At 40.9% G+C, this 20,033-nt stretch overlaps 1 protein-coding gene across 27 annotated transcripts in view; it reads right to left on the bottom strand.

Annotated features, from left to right (window-relative positions):
- The window catches only part of kcnma1a (potassium large conductance calcium-activated channel, subfamily M, alpha member 1a), a 142,327-nt gene extending 125,801 nt beyond the window's left edge, over positions 1–16,526 (bottom strand). For 11 of the 27 annotated variants that reach the window (XM_052079974.1, XM_052079975.1, XM_052079973.1 and 8 more), the window contains exon 1: positions 15,619–16,524. In XM_052079974.1, coding sequence (XP_051935934.1) covers positions 15,619–15,927 — 309 coding nt within the window. In that variant the 5' untranslated portion in view covers positions 15,928–16,524. Of the gene's footprint in view, positions 1–15,618 lie in introns of all 27 variants that reach the window. The other 16 variants (XM_052079978.1, XM_052079980.1, XM_052079982.1 and 13 more) reach the window with 5 other exon arrangements.
- Between the last annotated feature and the right edge of the window lie 3,507 nt (positions 16,527–20,033).

Here is a 20,033-nt window from a genome sequence, read left to right as displayed (position 1 = left end):
TATTTGCAGTTGAAATGGCAATTGACCACTGCAATAAAGCTAATCTTCTGCAGAACAGAATTACAAGGAATCATTGATTGCAGACATGTGTTACTCTCCGTACTTAATTTGTCATTCCTCGTGTCGGTGCACTTCAGTTTGTATTGAAAGCCCACCGGTGCAGTTTTCCACTCTTCTTTCTAATCGGAGCGCACCGGTGCCCGACAGCTGTTCTTTACTATTAAAAGCAGGATTAGGTCCAACTTTTGCCGGAGAGTTCTAGGAGAGCGAGCCAAAGCTTGTTCCCAGAAGGCCTGTGTGTATTTAGATGATTTCCTACATCATGTCAAGTTAGCAGAGATCAATGCTCTGAGAAATTAGCCTAGAAAGAGAAAAGGTGAGCGAGAGGTGTGAAAGACAAGTAGGTAGGGGTATTGTTAAGTTCGAACACATACTTTCCCAACCAATCCAAACACTATTTATATTCATGCAACAACGGGCTGAAGTGGAAAGAAGAAATAGTTTCTCCCAAGAATAAATAAATACAATGTATAACCCAATGTATTTTGTGGGGAAAAAAATAAACAGTTTTGCCTGCTTGAGGGAATGTTCATGATTGATTGATGACTATAAGGGTAAAGAATGCTGCCTGCCATCAATAATTCAGCCATCGTATCTGTGTCCACAACACAAATGAACAACATGCTGCTTCCTCTATTATTCATGGCGGATTCCACCTGTAGCCCCCCCGTAGCTTCGCCCTGCACATTGTATGATACGGTATGCCTGCTACAAGAATAGGCTATAGATCTGCGTGGTACGTGTACAGCCACATGGTCAGCGTGATGTTCTATGCAACTAAAACATGCAGCAGTACACACAAGAGACCTTTTTTTTCCTCTGCAAAATCATATATTCGGTGAAGAAGGGCTTCAATGACAATGACAAGAAAGTAAGTACCGGTAAGTCTTCTGCTTGGCTCTCAACGAAGGCGGACGCTTTTTTGTACTGCTCCTGCCCATCACCCCACCCTTTCCTTGCTCGCCACTTAGTCTTTGTGCTGTCTTTGTCTAACTTTTTCCTAGCCTCCTACTGTATTTTGCATCCGAAGAACTAACCATGGAATTAGTTGGCTGGTCTCTCGATGTAATCGACAAAAAAATTTTCGACGAGAAGAGCAGGCAGTGGGGAGCCTGCTTGCAAAACAAGCGTTGGGAAATAATAAAGCCTGACGTGGCTGTCATCAGGGTGAGCATCCAAACATCAACTTATCTCGTTGCTAAATGGTGCGTTGCTAAGCCTGTTAGTGCCACTCGGCACACCTGAACGGTGAGGAGGATGAAGTCAGACAAGACAGAAGTGGCAATGCGTCTCAGAATGTTGAAGTCTTTTTTTTTTGTGCGTTTGTTATGTGGGTGTGTGGTGGTGGCGATGCTGGGGTGGTGGGGGGCTGTTTTTCCTCAAACCCACACCCTTGCCCACTCACACAACTGCTGACTGGCTGTTTGCGCACATGTGCCAACCCACTCCTGCCTGTTTGTCACTTTTTTTTTTCTTACAACAACGGCAGCCAACAAAAATGGTCCTTTGTGGAAATCTGTCTTCTGTGTCGAACTCCTGAAATACTTCACACATCAGAAACAAATGACTGACTTTGGCAGAGGGGGGCGGGGGGCATATCGTTGCTGTCCCACAAAAAGTTAGGATATCACTGTTTTTGATTTTTTTGGATTTTTTTTTTTTTTAATTAAAAGTGCCTTTGTTGTTGTTTTGGGATAAAAAATATTTAAAAGTCATAGTAATTGTTTTAGTTGTTTTTATGCAGCTTTAAAGTGATCAATTAAACATTGGACAATATATTAAGAATGTTTTCTTTCCGTTTTGATGTGAAATAATTTGCATAGTTGAAACTAAAAAATAAAAATGATCATACTGTGCATAAAATCATTATCAAAGAAGGAGGCAAAATTGCATGGCTTTTTTCAAATTCAAGCAAATTTCTAAACAGATTTGAATAGAAATTCCAAATTAATCTTTTAAAAAATACCATTCCATGAACTTAATATTTGATCTAATCTTAAATTAATAAAAATATTTTAATGACATTCTACATAAAATTACAATTAATATTCACGTTAAAGTTCCGATAAATTGAAAGCAATCAATACAAATACACACAAAAAATCCAAATAAAACCAATTTTGAAAGATGTCAATTAGACTTTTAAAAGCAAGAGACTCTTGTGAAAAGATTGCTATCCTTGATATATTTCTCAGTTGATTGACATAACTGCAATTTTAAAAAATCACTTAATGTCAAATGCACGGCTGTTAATACATAAATGGTGCATTCTGTGACATCGTTGTGGTCCTGCTCTTCCATTAAAATATTAATACACACTCAGCGCCCACTTCATTATACACATCAGCACACTTAAACGGCGCTTAATACAAGAGCAACGTGAAATATTCTGCCGTTCCACAGCTGATAATGCTTACCGCAGTCCATACGGGCTACTTTCAAGGAAGAGAAAACACACCAGGCCTGCCATTCCATGACAGACAGATCACGCTTTACTTTGGTGTTCACTCAACCAATCAACTAAAAGGTTCAAACAAAGAGACAAGATGACATCCGAGCACTCGATCATACTAAACAGCAGCCAGAGAGCCACTCTCGTCTACTTTTGTCTTCCCTCCCGGCGCTCTCCGTGGTGCTGAACAGCCTTCTCATTGCACAGAATAGCCGAGGCCGTCATTCTGTTTAACACAAGCTGCCAAATCACAGAATTGTTGCCGCACAAAAGTGTGGCCAATGAATTCCACCTCGCACACAAGCAGTGTGAATATTAAAACTCATCCCCGCTGCAGTCCTGGCCCACATCGTAGTGCGATGCACATTTCCAGGTAGACTGCATAGAAAGCCGGAGGAGTTTCTTGAAGTTATATCTCTCACTGATGCAAACGAGAACAAAGTCAGTGGCTTTGTATCATTTGACACATCTGTGATGCACAAAATGATGCATTCTAATGTTTAAAAAAAAAAGAAAGATGGCCTGATGACACAGAAATGCATACTTTGGTCTGCATGGACGCTCACAAAACAACATTAGCAACATATTCACAATTGACAAGAGCTGTATGAACAAATACAGTCTTTGGCAGCACTAACGGGGGCAAAGAACTGCTTTGTTACGAATGAAAATTGGGCATTTAGCATCATCAATATGCTATGATTCAAAACAATCCTGTCATTTCTCCCAATAATGGAACATTGTAATTAAATATAATAATTTAAAAAAATAATTATATAATATTGTAAACGGTAATATAAAAATATAAACGTTGAAATATTCACAAAGATTAAATTTTAGTGTTGAAATAAATTTATTCAAATAAAAATAACAATAACTATGATAATAAATGCAACAGGAGAGAGTAGAAATGTGATTTCTCTCCCGATAATAATGGAAAAGTATAATAAAATGTCATGAAAAACATTTAAATATAACATCAAAATTATAATATTTGAAACTAATAATATTTTTAAAATGAACTGAAAACGCTGAAGTCTTTCAAAATATTGGAATGTAGTAAAATAATTTTCTGCGGTTTAAGTTGCAAATTTAAAATAATACAAATAAGTACACTATGAGCCATTAGAATAATGTGTTTTTCTCACTATACTAAAATTATCATTATCATGATCATAAATTATCATTCCGACATCAATACTGTAATATTTTAAGTATATTAAAAATATAAAAGTGATGTTAAAAAGAGGTTGAAATGGTCTCGCGATGTACTACAATCATTTGCTGGACTTCAATTGTAAATTTATGATAAGAAATAATAATAATAATAATAAAATCAATGTGTTCATAGAATTTTGTGATTTCCCTTAAAATAATATTAAAATTATAAATAAATACAATGAATAATACTTCATTCTAACATCGATATTGTTCCATTATAATTATGATGTAAAAAAAAAGATTATTGAAAAGTAGAAAAACGTCATGATAATTGCTATATGTACAGTATAATAATAAAAGTACTAATAAACAAAATAATAAAAGGTGCACACTGTTGATAAAAATACACATCATACAGTAAAGTAAAAATAAGTAAAGTGAGATATATTCTTCTGATAATGGCAGTAAATTGTACAGGCGTCAAGTTTAATTTGATCAGAAGAATTCCAAAAAAAAAAAAAATCTCATTGTGTCTGAGCAGATGAAGAAAGCAATGTAAGACGACATGCATGTCAGTTGCACATCAGCCACCGTCTCCGCCAACGATTAATCCATGCGCATCATCTCGTACGACAACATGTACACATGCTGCCGCTCGGGCCTCGGCTGTGAACGCATGGCCGCGTTGTCTTATAACAGCTCAAGTCCCGATCAAATTGCCCCTCCTTGCTCGCTTCCTTCTCTCAAGAATTTTCCGAGGTGGAAGGAAAAGGAAAAAAAAAAGAAAAAGCCGGCTTCAACCTGAGCGAGACGGTAGCTTCCGTTTTTGGCGAGCATCAAACGAGGCTGTAATTGGCAACGGGGGTTACTCGTGCAGTGCAGACATACTGGAAAATGTCAGACGAATGTGTAGACGGCCGACTAACTTTTTATCTGAGCGCTGTTTGTTTGCCGCTCGTCAAAACATCCCGTTGTCCTTGTTATCTGCCGCGCAAGACATTTACTGAATGGATGGCGGTCGTTTTGCGCTTGTGCTGCAAACATCCATCTTCCTGGTGACTGTGAGCACGGCGGTGACAATATTCCATATTGCTGTGATGGGGGGGGGGGGGGGGGGGCACACCAGGAGTGACTTTTTCATTCCTACAGAAATAGGAGAGTAAGCATATTCTGCCTTGATTTGACATATTTAATTGTGGTTGAATTTTAGTTTTTGTAGGAAGGAACAGTGACCGCAAAAATAAATCCGTACATGCATACATAAATAAATAAAATTTAAAAAATAAGCTATGGGCAATAAGCCACATGCTGCTTCACCATATACGTTATCCGGTGAATATTTAGCCGGCTACTGTGTATTGTGAACTGGGGCCATTGGCAGGTTGTGTAAGGATGTGCTGATGTTTTAGTTTGCTTCCGGTTGTGTCTGTCCAAAACCACTTTAAGCGCCAAATCATCCTACAGATTTTAAAAGCACTGGAAAAGCAAAGTCAATGGTTTTTTTTCACATCCAACGAGGAATATGAGAGAAAAAGATCATCATTTCAGCTGGTAGTCCAAAGTATCAGAGGTCGAGGCTAACTTTTATTGCACTGGTCACTGGTGCACCCAACCTTTTTCTTTTCCTTTGGTGAAACAGCACAAAAGTTAGTTACGCTCACATTTTCCACTGCAACGCATTCAAAAATGAAATTTTATAGTTTTTTTTTGTTGTTTTTTTAAAGGACATTTCTGCAAATATTAAACATTTGGTTTAACCTCTAATTATTTTTTTTAGGCGTACCATTGAAAAATAATGTGTTCGGGTGCACAAATTGGTCTCAGTCTAGAGATCTGGGTATTTAAATTTGCTTTTACTAATTTCAATCCACCCATATTATATGTGAGCAAAAGAACTGAAACATGCTACTGACACTGTTTTGTTGGCTTGCTGCGCCCTTTTACATTGACTATTTAACCTAAATCTAAATTGATGCTCATTTTCAGATTTGGCTTTGAAAGCGTTGTCCCGGGGTGAAAAATGAGCAACTATGAATTTGACTCAAAAATAAAAACAGCTCATTTTACCTGTTCTCTCTTCCAATACCTTAAGTCAAAGTCTCAACCTGGTTGATTTTATAACAGATGGTTTAGAAAAAGTAAACTTAAACTAGATTCCCATGACGAGACTAAACGTGGTGTTCTAATCGCAGGAAGAAGTTGAAATCCAAAGCCCAGCTGCCATTATTATTATTATTAGCCTATTAGAATAATACCGGTTATTCTTAGACAGGGCACACAGCACATGGCTGGCATGCAGACAAAAACAAGCTGCCGTCAGAGCCTGCTCGGAAGACGATGATTAGCAATATTAGTCTAGCCGTCAGTGAGGTTAACACAAACAGGTTGCCGCCAGCGGTCGAGCTCGGTAACGATGAGTGACTCTCAATCTTAATCTTCTGAAAACCCTTTTGTGCGTGCATGTGTACGGGTGTACGTGTGTTTGTGTCTGTGTGTGTGTGTTGGGTTCTAAGAGAGAGGCAATCTGGAACTGCCTGCTGAGATGTTTGAAGGTCACCACCGTGTCCCCTGTGAGGGCCAATTATGACGCGTTGTGATGTCCGCATTTGAACCATTTCACCCCAATTGCTGAGGCGTGCGTGCGAGAACGCGCCAGATGACTGGCAGTGTCTGCTAATCACAAGCAGAAAAGAGGAGTCCCCAACAGAGCTGGGAAATTTCACGCTAGAGGAGATGTGTAATTTCTGATTTGCATGCAAAATGTAAAACAAAGGCTCTACTGTTTATATGTGAGCAAAAATGGCGACCAAATTAAGCTTTAGATAAACACTCTGATTCCATTAAAAGACAATTTGTGTTTGGTTAGGCATTCATTTCTTTCTTTCCAGTGAATGGCGTATAAAAATGTTGAATGATAAGAGAGTTGTTTTAACAAGAAAATGTGAAATTGTAAACATTTGTCTACGTCCTGGTTCGTGGACAGAGTGTGTGTCCTTTTGATTGTGAGGCAAACGACTATTTCATTGACATCATAGTGGCGAAAAAAAAATCAAATGAATTCCTCATTCCTAACTCGGAACTGATCGTTACACGCTTAGAATTGGTTGAGCCGGCCGGGTTTGCGTTGTCCGGCTAACTAGTCAGGCTTTACTGGCCTAAACACGATTAAAGGTTCTGACCTGCATTTACAAGCTAAACTTTAATAACAATGACTGACAATTGTCTGATTTTAGTACATGATGTGGATGTTGAACATTTTGTCCAATCATAATTCGCCATCTATGAGTTGCCATGTCTTGCTAATCTTTAGAATAAGTAGCGCTGGCTTGCCCAATTACACTAACTAGCTGAGCTAATATAAAATACAATCGCTCATACCATACACCGTTATGTTCGATGTAGGTTACAAACACAGGCTTGCAAAAAATATTTGGTAATAATATTACTTATTTAAAAATATTTTGATGAAAAACACACACGCGTTCCTGTTACAGGTGATTAAGGACCACAGGAGAAATACAGAAAAAGATTCACAAGTGTCAGCCATGATCGCGCTAGCTTCACAGGTGTGAAATCGCAACAAGCGTGAACAACCCAGCTAGCTTCCCCTCCTACTTCCGGGTTGGTGTCAAGCGGCGGATTTATCCCCAAATGGTTTTGCATATCCAGTCTGACAAGTATCACCTATCACACGTTTCCAATCGGGGGTGGGGGAGACCAATCTAATGCCATCCTCTAGCGTGGAGCTAGGTATACCCTTCCTGTTTAACCTTTAACCTAGCAATACTTCCTGGGGTTTAGATGTCCTTTTAATAGCTCGCTGACGGGCCAAAGAAGACATAACGACATGACAGCAAGCCAAAACTTTGGCTAGCACTACTGGAGTGTGTGTATATGTGTGTGCACGCCTCATGATATACATAGTCCTGCTTGATATATGGCCTCCCCTTGTCTATGGATTAACATACATCAGCGTGGTGCACTAAAGTTGTCCCTAGATGGCCATCAAATCAGGGCTGGTGAATTAAAGATTAGGGCTGAGAAAAGTGTGGCTGTCCAAAGGAGAATAACTCATGAGTCACGCAGAATTCCACACTGGACCACTGAGGCGGGACAAGATCGATGATGGTTAGCTGCGTCGACTTCAGAGTTGATTTAAAGAAAAACCCAAATAAATACGAATTACACAAAGTCATAAAATAAATACACGAAAGAAAACAAGAATGCAGACCTCTTCTTTGGTTGAACCGTATTTGTGCTTGTTTTTTCGTTAACTAACTTCATCCTGGTTCACAAAGACTCATGAAAGCCAACCGGACTGAACCATTTCCGATTCCGGGTGATGGGTCCTTTCTGACTCAAACGCAAAAAAAAAAAATGCATGAAGTAATTTCTGAAACTAAAATGACAAATATTGTTCAGTTCAGTATTTTGTTCGTCTCTTCTCTTGTTCGCAGACCCGGATAGCATGACTAAAAAAAACGTGAGGATTACCGTTGGATTTGCTTCTCGTCAGAACTAGAAAACAATACTTGTCGCCTTTGAAATCTTTGAAGATTTTTTTGGGGACTTTTGCAGCGCCAAGAATGTATAGCTCCCTTCGAGTATTGTCGGATGGCCCTCTGATTTTTATTGGCTAAATTTAACGCTGATAGACTGCTGACACCTTTATTGCTGTGGTGGTCGGCGGCAAAGAAGACAGACGTGCGAGGCTGTGGTAGAAAGTGGTCACACTTTGCACTGCTTGGACACTTACCCCCCCCCCCTGCACACCCCCAACGACCCCTCCACCCACCCATCTAGTGTCAACAACACATGACTGGACACATGCATCTTGACTGGCGACCACAAGAACACGTTAGACTCACACATTCATGTCTATTCATGTCAATGGGACTGAGTCTACTGCCAGACTCTTGGCAATGGACGTTTCCACAAACCAGAAATACATTTCCAAACTACAGTGGTAGCTAGGCATGGACCGGTATCAGATTATGATCATATGATAACTGTGAAGAAAATAATTGCTGTTTCACGGTATGACATGATTGAAATTACCCCGACTATAATCTGTAATCAGCAAGAAGATGCTGTCTCAAGACCAAGCACTCGTGAAAAATTGGTATCCCTTGTGGGCTAAACCATATGCTTACTGCTCAAGTTGATTTTAAATCAATCACACCAAAACTGATCACTACTTCCACTAAATGCTAATCACAATAGAAGAGCTCATGATGTCATGCTGCAACTTTGCTCTTAACTCATTCAGTACCAACCAATTCTGGAAAGGACGTTTAAAAACGTCTTTGGCAGTGAATGAGTTTTAATGGTGTCATGTATGCGAGCAGGTATTTACTTTTTAATAAGTTGACACAATCACCACCTTTCTTAATAATCAAATAATGAATTGTACGATGACTATTCCCACAACACGAAAACAAAAAACATTTGTGTGATTACGCAACCGCAACGTTTAATTTAAGGCCCATCATAGTGGAAAAATATGAACCCCAGTAGACATGACGTACACTTATAGGACCCAGTCTGACCTTGGAAGACAGGTCTTGGATACATGGCTTACATTTAAAACAGTCAGAAAAAGTTTAAGGTTAAAAACAGGTTGCAAGTGTCGAAATAAATGTCTGTGACGATATTACTCCAATGATCAAAAATGACAACAAGAATGCGCTCAAAACAGCCATCTACTGTTGTGTGTATGTTTTCTGGTCTTCATGTCCTAAAAATATGCACTTTACCCATTCTGGATCAAAGACACGGCAATCCGTGTTGATAACTCAAAGGGGAAATGGATGTGAAATGCTGCTCAATTTGGCAGACTTTTGAAAAACACTGGAATAAACATTCATTTTGGGGTTTTTTTGGGGGGGAGGGGGTCTTTTTAGGTCCATTTTTTGCTCTGGTGCTGTCTGGAAATGCCCTTGCTCTTTGGCATATTGGAGTTAAGAAGAAGCTTTTTATGCAGAATGCAAGAATCCCAGCATTTTATTTTTGATGACTGGGTTTGTGCTGGGCCGACGAAAGCCAAGGTTAGCGAGAGCGACAGCTGATGGCGGGGCGTGAGCTCTGCAAAACACAGCTGGTGTGTTGCCCGGCACACACACACACACACACACACACACACACACACACACGAGTTCCTCTGCGCAGTCACCTACGCAACCCATTAGCATTAAAGTTAACACATATAGCAGAGCACTCCGCTTTGGATCATCTCACTTTATTGTGGCCGACATGAAGAGGCACATACTTGGGAAGGATTTCCAAGTATTAATTGAATGCTCGCAAGCTTTGGCGCACCAAAATCAATAGGAGCATTCACTTAAGGAAATGAGTTGTTGTGATGTAAAATCCCCCCCCCCCCACCCCCCCCAGGGCTGCCATACATCACTGTGCGGAGCTCGAATTTATCCGGCGATGTTACAACAACAGTTGTGAAATATTTGAATGAAGACGAGGCAACATCTCCTCACAGGAATTCAGGATGAAATCAAACTAAATGTAGCACACAATTCGAACTAGAGCATGGATATCACGAGCCACGCCTCTCACTGAGCCGCATCAAGTCACAAGACACCCCACAAACAAAATGGCTCTGTTTTGCAAAGAAAAAAAAACATTTTGAAGCATGTCAATTATAAAACTAACAGTAATACAAAAACAATTTCAAAATATCTTTTCAATAGAGCTGATTCATTTTGTTCCCTACAAAATGCTACGACAGGCTGCTGGCAAAAAGCAATATTCTCGGAGGAGTCTCGGGATATGTCCCATCATAAGAGCCGAGTGGGCCCATCAGTGTGGGTAATGCAAACAGCACATCGAATTCTCGACCAGACAGGATGAATTTTTAATAGTCCCCCACTAGACGCTGGCTGGCGCGCCAACAAACAAACATTAGAAAACACACACAATCAAGCAGAAAATCCGCATGCACTCTTGAGTTATTTGCGTGCTTCCTTGCAATCGCACTTGGATTTACTCAGCATTTGCTAAGCGTTGTAAATGTAAACTGACACAGGCTCCAAACGCTTTGATGGAATTAATGCAGGACTCTAAATTGACTCAGTGACAGGATTTTTTTAACTATCTAGCAAATGTGGCAATTTAAATCAACACAATTTGATTCTTTTTTGTTTTTCCTGGTTACCATCCGCCAGTTGCTCAGGAGAGTTGAGAGGACTCATTCATAACTGTCCCACAAGACATAAAAAACATTTTGTTTAAATGCCAGGCTGGTCCACTAGGCTGTTTTAATGAAAATTTATTTCACATTCCATCACCAAGTAGGGTTGCAATCGAGAGATATAATCTCATAAAGTTCTGAACTTCTGTTACCATAGCATTACCTTCGTATTGAGTGAATAATGGTGGTGGTGCATGAGAACAGCAGATCGGAATAGATCACATCACAGGTAAACAGCTGACCAGAGATCCTCGGCCGAATGATTTCAATCTGATTGACAAAAAAAACCCTCCCTGTTATCCCAGCTAGTGTTAGCTTTTGCGGTTACAATATCTAAATGAGAGTGAAATTTAAGCTTTGTAAGATTTGATTCGCAAAACTGTTTAAATAAAAATGCCACATTGTGGTTTGAGATTATAACCAGGATTCCCGTTCAAAACCAATGAAGTGCAACAGTGAAAATGCAACCGTTTGCGACCGTTTGTGTCTGAGTTGTGGCCCATCGTGACATTCACCACAGGAAGTGAGGGGAAATGCTACGTAACATTTCAATGTCACAAAAAATAATAATAAATCCCCCCAAAACGTGAGCTACATTAGATGATGAAGCTAAATGTCATGAGTGCAAGTTACACAAGAGGGGTGGCAGGTCCACTGCAACGTCAACCTTCTCCTTGAGCTGTTTGGACAGAAACAATTGTACAGTTCTGACAGCTGTCGACTCCAAAGTGCACATTAACACGCTCGCTTTGCAACCTTGCGAGGGGGAGGTGAGGGTGGGTGACGTTGAATGTGCTTATTAGTACAGAAGCTGCATCAGCCACCGCTGACCAAAACACACTAATGTACTCGCTGTATGTATGCTGCGTCGCGTTCAAATACACTCTCCAGTTTCATGTAGGCGGGTTGTCCTCAATAGGGCAACATAATCATCAATTAATAACCCTTACACTTTATGGCAGCTTCCCAGCCAGCCAAGGAATAAACAATACATCAGAGATGAAGGGCTGATAGGTATGTGGGAAGAAAGTTATATGTGGGCTTAAGCAGTAAAAATCAGTGTCCTTGGCTGAACTACAAGACAGGCTGAATTAGAAGTCGGGAGATGTGATCAAAAGCCCTGGTGCAGGTCTTTTGGAATAATTTGGAGCCAATGCCTTGAACTTAGTGGATGCCAGTGAAAATAATGTTGTAATCAATGACGGACGTGAGCGGGGCATGAAACACACTGAAGGGAAGGGTTTGGAAATTTGCCCTACTGCTGACTTTGAAATTGGACCTGTGTGATACCAAGGACAAGAAATGAGACATAAGGCAGCAGAAATGCTGGAGGGACAAATTGTGGATACTGAATGGAGGGGAGAAAATTAGCTTTTATTTTCTAAACAGTCTAAAAAGGTTGTTCTTATTACTGAGAACAGTGTGTGGGCAAAGTGTGGCAAAGCTGTGTGGTGGGGGTCTAAAAAAGAAAGTGCATTCAGAGAATGAAATGAATTGCAAGGGGAGGCAAGAATGACCCCTGAGGGTCTCCAAATGTAAATTTTGGTAGAAAGAAAACAGGCTTTTCATTCTTTAAAAAAAAATGTTGGTTCATGGTGTCTTCAGGCAAAATGCTTAAATGCACCTCTGTGTTGCAAAAATAAAATAAAAAAATTAAAAATTGCCGGCAAAAATGATGCCAGTTATGGGATGTTGAGCTACATCCATGCAATCATCTGTGAGAGCAACTCTGCCGGGCTACACTGTTTCGCGCAATACAACAGAGTTAAGAAGGCAGGCAGAGGTTCTCCCATCCCCAACAGAAATAAAAAATCTCTGAATCTGACTAGCAATGTCATGTTTCCACCAGCCTCCCAAACAGACGATGATACCATTCATGTTCGAAAAGCTCCGATGCTCCGCCCTCCCACACGCATCTCCACTAGCAGAGGTATCATGTAAGAACTTCTGGAGGTGGTGTGACGCAGAGTCGATAAACTAGACTATTAGATAACCAAACAGCAGAGAGGAAGAACCAAAAACACACAGAAAACAAGTCTTGTGCCTTGGTTGAATAAAGACTGTGAACCACAGTCGCTATGCTAACTGGTGTTTCCGGGAAGAAACTTGACACTTCCTGCATCCACTGATCTCTCTCTCTCCAATTATCCTCCTTAAGGCCCTGACAGAGACAACAATCACTTGCAAGAATTAGGACACAGCTGCATGTCAATGGCGACAGGCTCATTTCACACTGACTTCACTTCCTCCTTCCTCTCACATTCTAACACGATCCCAGAGAAAGTCTTGCCCCCGACTTCCCTCCCCCAGCCAAACGAAGATCCATCCCGTTCTCGACACTTGCAGTTTTAGTCAGTCGCTCCAGTCAGCTGAACGCAGATCCTGTTTCCACCTCTCCAATACTCCTAACGAGCCTCTTCCCTCTGCAGCCAAGTGACAAGCCCACCAAAGTCACCCAACGGTATGACGCAGACTTCCAAAATTACAACAACAACAAAAGTGGGAGCTGGAACATGATTTCTTCTTCTTTTGTAAGGTGTCAGAAGCAGATGCCCACCAGCAGTCACAAGATGGATTAGTAATTATACTTGCGTGATTTCTTTTCATTTGTATCCCTGCGAGACGATTCAAGGTTTTAAGGATGGCTTGGAGTCATTTCTTAAATTCAGAATGATGAGAGAGTGATATTCACGTTATAGCCTGCACCGCAATGGGGTTCAAATCATCGCTCAATCCAAATGGGCAGCCCACTATTGATTCAAGGAATTTAAGTTTGCCTGTTTGATTATATAACTGGCGCTTACACGTTTTTCCAGGCAAAATAGATCAAGTGAGCATGAAAGCTGTGGATGCTTGATGATAAATGTGTGCAGGATGTCACGAGGTTAATTATGTTTTCAGATCCGCGGGTTTGTTATTTAGTGGGATTACACGATAACTGATCAGATTTGTACCAAATTTTTGAGGGAGGTTGTAATTTAGGCCCAGAAAGAAACCACTCGTCTTTGTGCAATGTTTTTGTTTTTGTCAAAGTTTTCTGAGGGTTTTTTGAATTTCCCAGTAAATAATTAAAAGGCATTGAGTTAAGAATGATCTCATCTGGTTCGGTCAAGACCAAGATTTATTTCAGATTGTACAGAACAAAAAGACTTCACTAAGTTCGAGCCCAAGTCAAACTCAAGACCTGAAAGAAACGGAGGCCTACTCAAGACAAAGAACTGTAATAAAATCAAGAGCGTTGCATGAAAGAACATGACCAAGTCAAAACAAGACCAAGACTGCATCCAAAACCAAAGCCAACACTAAGAATTTAAAGAACCGTGGTTAAGTCAAAATGAAGACTTTAACATTCAGGGAACAAAAGTCAAGCCTCTACAGGATCTGAGACCGAGCCTTGAAAGGGTCAAAGACCAAGTCTATTAGGAACCGTGACCAACTCAAGACATTAAAAAAAACATCATCCCGTCAATACCAAAATTGTAAAGAACGTGACCAATATATGATAACATTTGTAATTGTTTGTTCAAGTAGTTGATTGTATTCATCTCTGTAACGTTAAAGGGTTAGTGCAAGACAGTATATTCAGAGGCAAATATCCAGACTCCACCGAGTCTGACATGATTTGAAATACAGCAGATTACGAGACCAGACCAAGATCAAGCAATCGAACCTCAAGTACAACAAGCCACTGGGGAGCATCAGAGGCCACGTGCACACACACACACACACACACACACACACACAATGAAAAAGTGAGTTTAACAACATGACATGGCAGTCTTGGAGCAAGGGGATATACAGTAACTCACACTTTCATCTGAACTGGAACACGGCGTCAACACATCAAGGTCAGAGCAGATCTCTCCCCCCCCTTACTCACCCATCCATCCATCCACCATCATGACGCCCTTTAAATCACCCTTCTACTTAAACCTAAGACAGACCGACAAGACTTATTTACACCTCAAATATCCATATCGCTTCCATCAACAGCCATGATGAAATAAAGCACATTGCCGTCAGGGAGAAGTGTGTGTGTGTGGTGGGGTGGGGGGGGGGGGGGTTATTTGCACCATACCCCAGCCTCCAACAATACACGTGAGTCAGAATCATGATTCAAATCAATGCAGCCCACTAATAAACAAAAAGTTCACGGATGGAACAGACAGCTGGGAGCGAGTGAGGAGGATTCTAAACCAAAAGGGTGGTAAGCTGAGCTGAGTTTTTGCCAAGTGAGGTGGGTTTCACCCTGGACTGTTCGCCAGTCTATCACAAATGTTTCTCGTCCAATAATATTTATTTGATCCCATCTATCGCATCAATTTTAGACTGCTGATTTGGTTCTGTTTCTTTGAAGAGTGTGTAAAAGTAGTAGTATATATATACTATATATATATATATAGGAATTAACCAACCAATCGCTGATGCTTCAATCAAGTAGATCTGGAGACTTTTTGGTGAGAGAAGAACAACCTGGAGTAGTCACCTATCAATCACTGGGCACCTTGACAAATAAGCACTCACATGCACAGCTTTGGACAGTTTGGAGTCACAGCACTTGGGAATCAATCTACCAAAGCACAGAGAGATCAAACCTGGGTCTTTTGGACTGCAAGGCAAGCCCCGCTAACCACATGGCTCACTGTGCCATCCCATTCCCCCCCGAAGTGTAGCACGCACACTATGGCCCCGTGCCACTTGATTTCCAGCCACCTGAGACATAAACACGGCAGGCTCTTACCTTGCTTTTAACGTTGCAGTGGCAGCACACGGTCCACAGGTACTTGAGGGTCCTCCACAGCAGGATGATGAAGAGACCCCCGAAGAAGGTCACCATGGAGGAGGCGAGGAACGCCCACCACATGCGCTGCCCATTATTGTCACAGGGGACCTCGGACGAAAAGGGAATGACGACGTCTTGCATTTTGGAGATGAGGATCGAGGAGTCAGCGGCGGCGGCAGAGGCTTTGGGCGGCGCAGGGTCGCTATTGCTTGTCCTCATAGAGCTGTCGCTGCCATGGGGGACCGTGCCAACCGCCTCGGCTAGCATGGGAGAGCCTTGGAGAGCCTTGGCCGGCGTCCCCAGCCCCACTCATCAGCCATAACGCCCGGGGAACCACGAGAACAAACAATCGCCCTCTTTTCACTCTCTTTCTGGAGCTCCCGTCAATTGTTTAGGGTGACGCGAACACATAAAAAAAGCCCCAAAAAGCAGCTCGACAGCGGCATTAAACATCCGAATTGGAAGTTTTAACCAAAAAGAGCCAAATGCGAATCGCCGCTCGCCATGGTAGACGACGACGACGGCCTGAAGCCGCCGATGACAGCTCGAGTCCGGGGGGGGGGCGCAGTGAGGAACAACCTTCCCAAAAAAAAAAAACAGCTCAATAATGGAAATTAAAAAGAAGAGGAAGAAATGGCTCCACGGTGGGGATATTTTGCTCTAGCCGTCTTCCATCTGAGCTTTCTCCTCCCGCCACCTCGATGGCACTTTCGCCAGGCGAGTGTCGTCTTACTGTTGCAGGCGTTTGGAGCCCAAAGAGCCGCACAGTTCTACATGCTCCGGCGGCCGTCGTCGGTCGAGTAAAGGAGGCTGCGTTTACTCGACCACTGGACGGGTGCGTTTGTGTGCAGGCGCGCGTGACAGAGAGAGAGAGAGAGAGAGAGAGAGAGCGAGAGAGGGAGAGAAAGTGTGTGTGTTCGCGTCTACATCCACCGCTGAACGCCTGTTACGACGACGGAAGGAAACTCCAGGAGAGGGCGCTAATGGGATTCAAAACAGAAAAAAAGGCGATGAAGAATGTAACCAATCTAAATATAATTGCCCACTTCATTATTTTTTTCCCAGAAAAAACGAAAAAAAGAGAATCAAATACTGATTCTATCTTGGTTTTTAAGAATTTCATTTCAGGGATACAAATGAACGGTCTGTTTCAGGATGTGGGTGATTGTAGCAGAGGTGGGCAAAGGCAAAAAAAAAATCCAACAAGTAAAAATCCAAGTTTATGACAACGCTAGTTAAAAATCACTTCATTAATTTAATACACATCTTATTTATTTTTTCAGCATATTTATCAGTTCTCTCATTATTGAAATTACATGATTCTACTTTCCATATGTTTATTGTGAGTAAAATGACTCAACATAGTCCCTTATACTCCTTTAAACAGGTGGACGTTTTATTGTTACGATTCTTTCTGGAGTTCATTTTCCCTTAAAAATCAGTAGTTGATTGTGCAGGTGTACCTATTATTTTGACCTGTGGATCAATTCATTATGTGGCACTTTTCATTAAGCATAATACTTCTATTTCCCCAGCACAGAGTGCTTGTCTTTTCACGCGTGAGGTTTTTCATTAAATAAACAACTAAAGTGTGATGAATGTGCTTTCTGGTCATTACAGCTCACATAATAATCGGCTAAAAAAAAAAACAGGTGCAGATTAATGAGGCATGACTGTAGTAAGAACACAAGGTTGCCTGCATCTCTGTAGCCGGGCCTAGCAAGATAGGAGGAGAAACAGCTGGCTTTGGGGGGCCCTCAAATAACTGGCAACCCACTGTGGGCAGGTGCACTTGGCCACCTAGGTCGCAGGCTTCCAACAACTTACTAGGTCTCTGTGTTGGATTTATTCAAGCCTGATGGCTCTGTGGACCTTGAGGTGCAACTCATGGGCCAAGTGCGAGCCCCAACTGATTGAGTCATTCATTCATTCATTGAGAATAGTGACCCCATACTTTTGGTCATATTGGTTATCAGCGAACGTCATCTTTGCTGGATTTGTTGTCAAAGAAATGCCGATACCGTGATTGAAATAGCGACTGTAACTGAAGCCGTGAACTTGGGTGGGGGCATAAATGACACTTGCCAACACCTCACTCGTTTACCGTCATTATTTTTCAAGTGTATGACCTTAAAAGTTGTCCGTTGGCAAGAACAAATGTTGTTATGCCGTTTAAGAATAAAATCTTGTTAGATACAACCCATTTAGTACTGTATAACGTTCTTAAACGTTTGCAAAATTTTAAATGTTAAATTTGCAAGATTTGAGATTGGTATTTTTAAGGGGGGAAAAAAAAGTCCAAATTTAGATTTCATTTTTGGGCAGTAAAATATTAACCAGAATGCCTTTTGTTTCAAATAAAATATTTGAACATGTCATATTGTAAAATACAATGAAACTATTTGAACAAAATGGTCATAACATTTGAGAATATAATTTCTACAATTAAAAAAAAAACTATTTTGGAATATATTCTGGAACAAAAAACTAGCCACACTACTTCTAAAAGAAATAATACTGTATTTTGACATTTTCAACCCCAATTTTTAGAGTAACATATTTTTAAGTTATCTCCGGCGCCACGAATCTAACCACACTATTTTGACGGATATATATATATTTTTATTACTCATCTCGAGGGGGCAGCCATATTGTCACCGACTGAAAATGACATCCCAGTTGATCTGCGCTCAAGTAACAATCACGGCTCAGCTTGCAAACGAAAAACAATCAAACTGGAAGATTTATTATTAAAACTGATTAGAGTGGTACCTCGACTTTCGACCCAGCTTACCTGTTTTCAAAACACCGGTATTGGTAATTTTTTTTGGTCTTGGCTTGTGGGAGGAAATTTGAAGCTTTGAGAATGCTACGCTAGCAGGAGACAGTTAACAAACCTCAAGCCGTTTTTTGCCACTTGAAGTTGACCTAAACATAAAAAATATATAATTACACAATGTTTTTAAAACAACCACATAACTTTGCCTTACAAAACTCCACTCGCCCAATGCTAACATAGAATGGGAAATAGCTATAATGGGCTAACAAAACGAGCACTGATATAAGTTGTTTAAAGGTTTATAACTAACGTGATATTTGATTTCAAATTAAATATGTGAAGATGAAACAATACTTACTTGCATATATTCTATATCCTCTGCCAAAAAAACAGCTAACAGCTGAGTTGCACTATTTGTGCTTCACCACTCAAATGTCTTAACGCAATATCTATTATTCTGCCCCCTGGTGGCCAAAGTGCATACACCAGACGACACTCAGGCAATTAATGAAATCATGATGCAGAAACTGTCTAATTCTTCACATTCTATTGAGTTATGTTATTGCTTTATGTTTTTGTAAAGAGCAACAGAATGTGGTTTTCTTAAAAAAAAACAAAAAAACAAGCAATTCACTTTTTTTTATTACCATTTATTAGTGGGGAAGGATTTTCTGTATTTCCATTCTATCATTTAATATCAAAATTCATTTTACAGATTAAATTAAATTGGAAAGGGGCCACAGGGTGAGCTACTGGTTAGTACGTAAGCCTCACAGTGCAGAAGTGCAAGGTTCGATTCCGGCCCCGGCCTTCCTGCGTTGAGTTTGCATCTTCTCCTTGTGCCTGGTTAGGTTTTCTCCGGGTACTCCGGTTGCCTCCCACATTCCAAAAACATGCATGGTAGGTTGATTGGCCAATCCAAATCGTCCCTCAGTGTGATTGTGAGCCCGAATGGTTGCTTGTTTGTCTCTGTATGCCCTGCTATCGGCTAGCAACCAGTTCAGGGTGTCCCCCGCCTACTGGCCGAAGACGGCCGAGATAGGCTCCAGTCCCCCTGCCACCCTTGTGAGAATAAGCGAATCAGAAAATGGATGGATAGAAAAATTGGAAAGTGTCTAATCTAGAATTATCTTGATTAAATATTAAAATCCTCTATTTTTGATAAAACTCATGCAACAGAATGAAATTTTTGATGCTTTTTTTAGAATAAAATTTTATCATTAAGAGATAATGCAAAGTGAAACCCTGTAAACTACAATTATGTTATTCCATTAATACCTCTGCAAAATCAAATCTTTGACCATTTTGTACTGGATGTTAATCTGTATTAACATTAAATTAAATTAAAACTCCCCATTCATTTTAGAGTTATTTTCAAGATCCTCCTCTTTGTCTTCAAATCTCTGAATAATCTCGCGCCACCTTACCTCTCTGAGCTCATCCGCCCCTACACACCTGCCCGGCGCCTCAGGTCTGTGGAGCAGACATTATTAGAAGTACCAAGAACTAAACTGAGGCTCAGAGAGGATGGAGCCTTTTCGGTTGCTGGTCCCTCTCTCTGGAATGACGTCCCACTGAACATTCGGCAAGCCTC

The sequence above is a fragment of the Hippocampus zosterae genome, chromosome 11, assembly GCF_025434085.1.
Source record: "Hippocampus zosterae strain Florida chromosome 11, ASM2543408v3, whole genome shotgun sequence".
Lineage (NCBI taxonomy): Eukaryota > Metazoa > Chordata > Actinopteri > Syngnathiformes > Syngnathidae > Hippocampus > Hippocampus zosterae.
The sequence above is the reverse complement of the archived record's forward strand: the minus strand, read 5'-3'. Positions and strand labels throughout refer to the sequence as shown.